Source organism: Solanum verrucosum, unplaced genomic scaffold (assembly GCF_900185275.1).
Source record: "Solanum verrucosum unplaced genomic scaffold, falcon-dt-bn FXZP01000165.1, whole genome shotgun sequence".
Classification (NCBI taxonomy): Eukaryota; Viridiplantae; Streptophyta; class Magnoliopsida; order Solanales; family Solanaceae; genus Solanum; species Solanum verrucosum.
This window is the reverse complement of record NW_026020340.1, coordinates 764,755-774,361: the sequence shown is the minus strand read 5'-3', so window position 1 is coordinate 774,361 and position 9,607 is coordinate 764,755. Positions and strand designations below refer to the sequence as shown.

Here is a 9,607-nt window from a genome sequence, read left to right as displayed (position 1 = left end):
AGATCTAAAACTATGTATCAATTAATATGAATATTATAGTAAAATACTCATATTAATAATTATTTCTTACAAAGTGCAAGTCCAAAGTGGACAAGTAAAAACGAATAGAGGTCAAATATTATACTTTTTGCCAAGATTTAGAAGAACTGTGGGCTTTAAATACCAAAAATTGTGGTAGAGGGTACTAGTACTCGTCTATCCTTAACCATATCAGTCTCAGGTTCGAGCTCTGTAGATGAAGTTACCTCATTTAAGGAATGTGTGTGACTTTTTCGGACGCAAATCTGGATTTAATCAAGCGTCAAGCAAGTAGAAACCCAAATGTAAAACTGCATACTGATTACAACTGCATGAGTTATATAGCAGATTATTGGCTTTGCTTACAATTATTAAGTGTATAGTAAGTAATAAGTATTCCTTCATTCTACGTCTGCATAAGCTTTGAGAAATTGTTCGATTATGAGCCTTTCGTCTGAGGTAAGATCAGGGTCATCACCGGTGAGCCTCTTTCGTACTGCTGCACTAGTGATGTTGTCTGGGTTTTCGTCAAGAACCTGTTGGGACGTCCAAGTTGAACGTTAGAGGTAAGAGATGATAACCGTGAAGCCAAAGAATCGTTACTCTAGATTCAGGGTAAAAATTAGACATAAAGGCTAAACGCCCTCATCGTTGCAACATATGTATATGGTCAGTGATTCGCGTTAATGTATTGTTCCTCGGAAGAAGGAATAACTAGGACGAAACAGAGGAAGACATAGAACCTTTCTCTCCAAACCACGAAAAGTCAGTTTCTTACCTCTACATAGTTGTTGACATGTCCATCTTTGTTGGGAGAAGTGATCGGCTCAAACTCGTTGCATATCCATTCACCGTCAACAATGTACTTGTATTCATATTTTCCTTCCTGTAAATAAAGACGACATTAGGATGACATCCTTTACGGAATTAGCCTTACCCTGCATTTCTGCAAGAGACTGTTTCCGAACTCCTGGTCACAAGGCAACAACTTTACTAGCTTCTCGACAATTTCCATCATTGAAAGAAAAAGGACGAAACAATTGCAAGCCTAAAACAACATACTTACATGCAAATCCTTCTGGAGAGTCCACAAACCTCGACTCTCGTCAAACTTTAAAGGTGTTCTCTGAAAAACATTATAACGTTCTTAAATAAGCTCTAATATTAAGCATGAAATAAAGCAGAATTGCATCAACACGAGAAGAATATTTCATGAACCATCTTTATGAACATGTAAAAAGGCAATGAAACGCTACAATAATGGAAACCGTTGTTCTTATTCCAGAATGCACTTTCCCAAGTAGTAAGAACTCTTACGAGATCGAAGACAGGAAGTGTGATTGTGATAGAATAATTCTACCTGTAAACAATGCATTGATCTTTGATAACTTTAAAGACAACATTATTGAGACAATTTTCTCAAAAGTAAACGTTAACACGCATCTGAAGTTTATATCTTTATTATTGTAATATAATTATGACTTCATTATAAAACTATAGCAGTATATCATAGTGCTCAACAGAAGTTTATATATCATGTTATGGGAAACTGACAGTCGAAATTTGAAAATGATGAACTTCAGCATATTATGGTCAGTTGAAAAAAACGGAAAACATTCTGAAGAAAATAACTAATGTAGTACCATTGTGAGACTTGAATATTACCTCGCCCCAGCCAATATCAAGCCCAGATATTTCCACTGTAGTACAATTATCACCATGCCATGTCAACGTGACGGGCATCTTTTTAAGGCCTGTAAGCTTTAAACAGGAAGATACTCCGTCAAATTTCAAATTCACTTTATCAAATGATGAAGTGCAATATATATTGCCATGCATCCCACGCCAACACCAAAAGCCATAAGGTAAATATGGGAATGATAAATTGTTAAAACAACAATAGAACTCACAACGTCTGCTGTGGCACTTTTGATGGCATCAAGTTTCGGAAAGCAGGAGCGTTTGCTCTGCAAGAAGATATGGTCAAGATACGCAAAATCCAGTTCGAGTTGAAAAATAAAACATAGACATAGAATAAGTTTGGCTACTGCCTACTGGACCCAAAAAGACAAACTCTTCTTCCTCAAGGACGATTATTCACAGTAAATATTCTCAAAGAACACTTGTGGTATAGCAAGCCATCCCATCCAGCAATAATAATATTTTCAAAAAGTGAAACTAAATAAACAGCATAACAGGGAAAATTACCATTAGTAAATCGAAAGCTTCACTAAGCTTATAGCTTTGAACCCAGAACATATATGTCAACTGCAATTCAAAGTTCCAAATAGAATGTAAGTTCAATCACAACGTAACTTAAATAAATATATAAAATATTTCCAACAAATCGTGATTGCATTTCTCAGTACACGATACTATTTCAAACAAGAAGTTACAAGATAAATTTGATAAATAAAACAACATAAAGGTGCATACCTGTAGAAATATGACAGTTTGCAATTTATTATCAAAGATCGGTTTCTCCTAAAGTACTACATGACTAACACATGGTTTTGTTTGCAAGCAAAACCTCAGTACCAAAAATGTCTCATGCCTGCTAAGAACTGCTACGAGTCCTAAGCAAGGTGAAGTCAACAAGAACATCTTAGGTATCATTCTGCAGGTCCTAGTTCGTTGAGGACGTACAAGGAAAATTGCCGAAATGATTATGAAAGAACTTTTGCCGCAAATCCTTCAGGCTATGTCAATGCTCGCAAACTCGACTTGTAAATGAGATGCAAGGTCACAACTTACGAATAGTTACACAAAAACTAATATTCTCCTGATCCAAGCAAACAATAAACATGCTGAAGAAATCATAAAGTAAACAAAAGTGTACCTCTATAACCACTTAAACTTTTCAATGAGGTGGATCATTCAGTTCAACAACTAGCATCCTTAATTGAAAAGAAGTTTTGATATGCTTGACCCACGAAAGGGAATCTAGTTGGCACGTGAGGAGTGTTTGAAGACATACGAAAGTAAATAAATGTGCTCTTTTACTTCTTACGCATTTGAATGGTGTGATATACGGTTCAACATATACAATAGGTTGATATTCTTTTTGGAGTATGACCAGCAATTGAATGGCCTCTTTGCCTACTTGTATTTTCACTTCCCCATGCAGGCTACTATGTACGCAGCCTGCAAGCACCAGAGAGTCCATTGTCCGAGACAACTAATCATCACCCTACATCTTTGAGGTCTAGAAGAAGGCAGAACATGGACCAATGCCCACAGAAGGGCGCCACAGACAATGATGAAATTTCGGTAAACTTCTGCACTGCACTACTACAGTCTACAGCTCGTGTAATCTAATATTAGTCCATTACCAAGGGACATTGAGAGTAAATTTCATATTGAAGAGGATGTAGGACACTATAGATATTTAGGGTCTCGCATTAAGTACAAGTAATGAATATAAGTGCATCGACATTATTGTTTATGGATTAGCAAAGAACAAACTCAAGTAAATGAAAGTAAGAGGCACGAGTATATGATACCCTAGGAAGAAAAAGTTGCACATGATTAGTTGAAGTCATTTTGTAGAAAGCACAGGTTCGTTGATAGAAGTGTTACATAATAGTAATAGAAAAAAACAAGGACTACGCTAGAGTTATAGCAACCTTCTCCTATCAATTACTTTAAAGCAATTGCAGCCGTCTGACAACATAAAGAAACTCATTAGCACATACCGCAACTGCGGGAGCTCTGCCAAGTCCAGCTGTGCAGTGTATGTAAGTCACACCTCCATTTCTATTGATGGCATTGTTCAGTATGCTTATTACAGCTGGAAGCCGCAACCTCAAATCAAATGCATCAAAATCCCTGGTTCATCAAGCATAAACTTACTTAGTGAATTAGCTTCATAGAATTAACTTTTCGAAATGCCTCATGCATCACACATTGTAGAAATTATATATAATTTTATAGAGCCACAAAAGCAAGATGCTTGTTCAATTTTTTGAACTTGTATGCACAACAATTCACTTGCAAGCGGCAATCACTGAGATAGAGATACAGTCACTGCTGGTTTTTTTCTCTTAAACTAACCTTATTTCGGCACGCAAGTGTTCAATATCACCACATTTGTTGGCATATTCACGAATAGCATTGATATCAACCCCAAAGTATCTAGAAAATACTAATTAAGGACTTATAAAGAATATCGTAGATTGAGGGTGAAATGAATTTGTTGATCCGACATGAAACAATAATCATGACATATTTCATGGATACTCGAGATCTGGATTTTGTTGCAAGCAAAATATAGTTTTTACTCCAATGCTCCGAAGCTTGTCCACATCCTCAGGAGTCTGTCATTTTGTTGGAGTCAGAAAAAGAAGTGAAAAGGATACTATGTTTAAAGAAAACGAATTACGCATTACCTGTAGACATGACCCAACAATCAAATCCGGACGGATGAAGTCGTAGTTCATTCCTAAGTCATGCCTATAAGTCAAGACTGCATTAAGAAAGTCAGCGACGATATCAGTGCCACACATATTAGTTAGTCAATAGGACTGTGCAAACATTTCTTGATTAGTTACTGACTAAAAGTGCATGTCATAATCCAAGAGTTACGCTAATATAACTGAATCATGTCTACATAGAGCAAACTTGGATTTGCAGTTTGCACAAGGAAAGGATGTTCTTCAACAAAGGGGAAGGCAAGAAGGAGAAACAAAGAAGAGTAAATAGTAGAAAACGATAACGCACAACTTAACCTATTAGCTAACATGTAATGTAGTTATGTAATAAGTTTTCTTTGATAAGTCAAGGAGACTAATAAGTTTAACAGCTTTCCTGTTCGGGTCGGAAAAAGTATGCATCAGAAAACTCCTCAAAGTAAAAGAACATGAAGTTCATAGAACTAAAAAAAAAACGCGTAGGAAGATAGACTTACCAGCTCCCATAGCTGCAGTCATGTCATGACTGTATGTATCGGATTTTTCCTCATCCTTCTCTGTACTAGATTCAGGACCAGATACAACCTAGAAAGAGAGCAAGTAAGCGAATGCCAATTCAGAAATGGATTAACATTTTTTGAAAACTACACGAGAAGTACTACAAGTCAATAAAGCTAATGATCCAAAAGATTCAAAAGATTTCGAGAAAATTGTTATCACAGAAAAAAACTATTTGACTCCCCTATAGTAACACCTTCACGTAGATTGGGGCTGAGGGAGTATAACAAACTCAATTTCAATAAGGTGCAGAAAGCAGGTTCCAATTTTTCGCCATTTCCGGCCATATTAGGACTTGAAAAATTAGTTTTAAGATGTGAAAGCAATGAAATGCCAGATTGAGTCCAAATCTATACATTTATCTCATTGAAACTTTTAGATCAGACAGCAGAAATCTTGGAGACTGTCGCTACAAAAAGATGTGTTAATGGATGAAAACAAAAAGCAACACTTCGGCTTCTCATGAATAGGTAAAACAATTCAGCAGTTTCTACAATTCTTCCAACAATCTAATCATCAATCATTGTTTCAAATATTACCTGTGCCACAATACTTAGACGCTGATCAGCAAATTTTGTCATCCCCTGTGAACAAAAAAGAAATGAGAATGATACAACAACAACAACATACCTAGTGTAATCCCACAAGTGGAGTCTAAGGTAGAAAGGTTGTTTCCGCATGATAAGGTTCAATATTGATCACAATCAGTAGAAAGTACAAATTACTACTCCTGCCATTACAATTTGAATGACGGATGTCCCAAAAAACTTGACACCATTCAATTTATATACTACATTCACAACTTTGAAAACATGTTTTCTCTATCAAACTAACTTTAAAAGCATTAAGTAATATTTTAAACCACTACACAGTGTTGAGTAAAATACGTGTGAACTAGTGGTCAATGAAGTGGTTAGAAAATTATGAGGTTTTCGGTTCAAATACCAGCGAAAGCAAAAACACTAGGTGATTTCCTTCATTTGTCCAAGACTTGGTGGACAGAGTTATATGGTACCTTGCAAGCTGAATGGAACACCACCTTTGGGTCTTAATGAAAGTAATTTGATTTAGTATATCCAATTTCTACCAAATATGGTATCTAGATCAACTTTCACACACCTTGACTAATTCCAGAACTACCTACCTGCTACCTCCCACCAGCACAAGTATCGAGTAATTTGATTTGGTATAGCCAATTTCTACCAAACGTGGTATCCAAACAACTTACACACCTTGACTAATTCTACAGGTACCTGCTACCTCCCACTAGCACAAGTAACGAGTAATTTGATTTGGTATAGCCAATTTCTACCAAACATGGTATCCAAACAACTTACACACACCTCGACTAATTCTACAGGTACCTTCTACCTCCCACCAGCACAAGTACCGAGTAATTTGATATGGTATAGTCAATTTCTACCAAAATGGAGATATACCCCCCATATAATTTCTTTTCCAATTACACTAATACAATACAAAAATCAAATTAACATTTCCAATCAAATCTAATTATCAATAAATGATCATTACCAGTGAAACAACAGTAGAAAAAGGCTTTCTTGAATTGCCTGTGAAGCTTCTCAGTGGTAAACCAGAGGATCTGAAAATAAAAAATAAAGTAAATTAATCCAACAAAAAACGAAACTTTAAGGCCCGAACCACGATGGTCTATTATACGCAATCATACCCTGCATTTCTGTACGAGACTGTTTAAATTCAAACAAAAAAGAATACATATATATACCTGGGAAGATTCTGAAGGCAATTCATTGGAAAAATTAATAGATTTGAAGCAGAGTTGAAGAAGAATGTGAATCTGATATGAACAATTTTTTATCCCTTTATTTTAATAATATCAGTTCACTGTATTATACTTTATTATATAGTTGGTCTGATATTTTTTTCATTTTTTTGGCGTTTTGTATAAAGAAGATAGTTTATTTATATAACTAACTTCCAAATGAAAACTAAAAAGGCACTTTTTTCAAGATTCTCCATAATACCCTTCAAGATTTTTTAATGTTTTCATGGGAGTAATTATAACTACGACAAACTTGTGCCACGAGTACACTAATAAATTTGAATTTTTTAATAAACTAGTGAATTTGACGGCATTTTGTGCGATTATAATTTATTTTACTTATTTTATAAAATAGTCGTTTTCTAATATTTCAATCATAAATTAATATTTAAGAGATTGATTTTTATATTAAAAAATTCTTTGAGAAAAGATGGTCTAAGTACACAAGTTTATCAACTCTTTAATTTTAAGAACGTTGATTTTAAGAAGGATTTGTAGTTGCGTACCGATCCTAGTATCTGCCAAACATGAGAGTAAAGTTCATGTCAAAGACAATTTGCAATACTTAAAAATTTCAAAAACTAAAATAAAAGGTCAAATCAAAACATAATTTCATAAGTAAAAAAAATAAAAATACATCAGCAAAATAATAGTGAAAACCTACGGAAAAAAGTGTCAAAATCATATTATATTAAAGATTTTTATATAATCAAATTATAATGAAAAATCAAACAAAATTTTCACATAAAAACATGATTTATAATCTTATACATGTATTTCATTTTTCAACTATGACATTACGACATCATTCCTGCAAAATTTAACATTAATGTTCAAGATTCACTAACAATTATCTTAAAGGATATGTGCAAGACAATATTTCATAAAGTATAATTTAAAATATAATTTAACATATATTTTATTAAAACATATAATTTAAAATATAATTTAACATATATTTTATTAAAATATAATTTATTTTTTTAATTAGTTTGAAAAAAATAATTTGAGGCAAAATAAAATTGATATTGTCACTACAACTATGTATACTTAATATTTTAACATATCATTTAGCAAGAGATATTATTTTTTTGATAAAAATAACAAATAATACTAATAAAGAAAAATATATATGTGATGAAACTTTGACCTTGTTCATCCTTAACAAAATTGTGTTGTCATTATCATTAAAGAACTATGAAGATTTTTTCCTTTGAAATTATTTTGATAAAGTTTCGTTTTAAAATCATCGAAGAACTTTCTTTTTTTTCTATCGGTATTTTTTTAATTTTTCAATGAAGCATCATCAATAATTTATCCAAAAAAATTCTTATACGTCTCTAGTACTAAAATAAAATTAAAAAATTATTAATTTTAATGAGTCTTTATTTCTGTATGATATGATTCATATATAATCGAGGATATGAAGACAACCACTTAATAGAAGAAATATGATGTTAATTTTAATTTTCTTCATGTTTCACTCGCAATGTCTACGTCCTAAGTATAATCGGATAAATATATTTTTATCGTCGACAACTTCTTTAAATAAATATTTTTTTTGCCAATTCACTCAATTTCATATTTTTAATTATAAATATTATAAATATAAAATTTTAGTATTTATAAATTTAGATAATCTACCCTTTACTTCTTCTTTTTTTTGTACTTTTTGGATTTTCTCATTTTTATTATTAAGAAATTAGAAAATGTAAAATAAATAAACAAAAAAATAAGTAAGGAAAAAGAAGGAAATGTAAAAAATGAAAAAGAGAAAAAGACACCAATTAAAAAGTTTTGACAGGTAAGCAAAAAAGAAATTAAAAGTAGTTTTTATTTTTTTACGTTTTTGGCCCTCTAATTTTTCTCTTTCTCATTTCTTTTGTCCTCCATTGACAGGTAAGCAGATAAAATGTATGTAACTCCTTTTATTTTTCTCTGTTTTATTTTCTTATCTTTTGTCCTTCTCCTCCTAACTTGTCATTAAGATAAACTCTTCATCTTCTACTAATTTTGCTTATCATAAGTTGGGAATACATTTATAAAATATAATACCTTATATGTGATTACATTCACAAATTTACGTAGTTTACATTCTATATATCTCATATAATTAAATACATAAAGTTATGTAGTTTACATTCGAACATCTTCATTTCACTTTTCTAAAGTGTCATCCACTTTTTCGAAATAATAAAGAGAAGAGAAATTTTAAACAAAAAAGATAAGATAATACAAATTAAAACGTTTTGATATACTATGCAAGAAAAAATAATTTTTTTTAAAATTTGACTTTATAATAATTCTGGATATAAATTGAAACATATATTCTCATATAATTAAATATACGGATTTATGCAATTTATATTTGGAATATCTCTCTCACCTTTTTGTGTAGTCGTTTTTTTTTGTTTTTATAGGATCCCAATTTTGAATCATAAATTGTTGCTTATAGAACCTGAAAAGCAATAAAATATATGTTAGTGTATGCTTGTGAAATCAATACAAATAATAACATAAAAGTATGAACAAACGAAGCATAAAAAAGATATGAGAACTGAGAAGGAAATTGCAGTAGGAAAAAATATACATGTTTAATAAGAAAAATGAAACTTGAAAAAGGGAGAAGATGAAAGTCATGCAAAAGTAAAGTAAAAATAAGCTTTCAGCAAATGAGGTAGTTTTTATGGATTTGGAATAATATTAAATGTGTAAATAAATGGTAAGAAATTTAATTTGAATATGACTTTTAATATGGCAACGTTTGTGGAAGACTTTTTTAAACTTTTAATATGGCAACGTTTGTAGAAGACGTTTT

The 9,607-nt window shown here is 32.0% G+C and overlaps 1 protein-coding gene across 1 annotated transcript; it reads right to left on the bottom strand.

Moving 5' to 3' along the window:
* Nucleotides 1-286: 286 nt before the first annotated feature.
* LOC125837242 (phosphoglucan phosphatase DSP4, amyloplastic) lies at nt 287-6,918 on the bottom strand. Its single transcript, XM_049516404.1, has 14 exons — nt 6,733-6,918; nt 6,519-6,588; nt 5,525-5,569; nt 4,925-5,012; nt 4,407-4,483; nt 4,258-4,334; nt 4,072-4,152; nt 3,714-3,846; nt 2,227-2,286; nt 1,929-1,985; nt 1,684-1,779; nt 1,085-1,144; nt 797-904; nt 287-554 (listed from the first exon to the last, which is right to left on the bottom strand). Exons 1-14 carry the CDS (start codon nt 6,756-6,758, stop codon nt 420-422), a joined length of 1,113 nt encoding a protein of 370 aa, XP_049372361.1. The 5' UTR covers nt 6,759-6,918; the 3' UTR covers nt 287-419.
* Nucleotides 6,919-9,607: the final 2,689 nt, after the last annotated feature.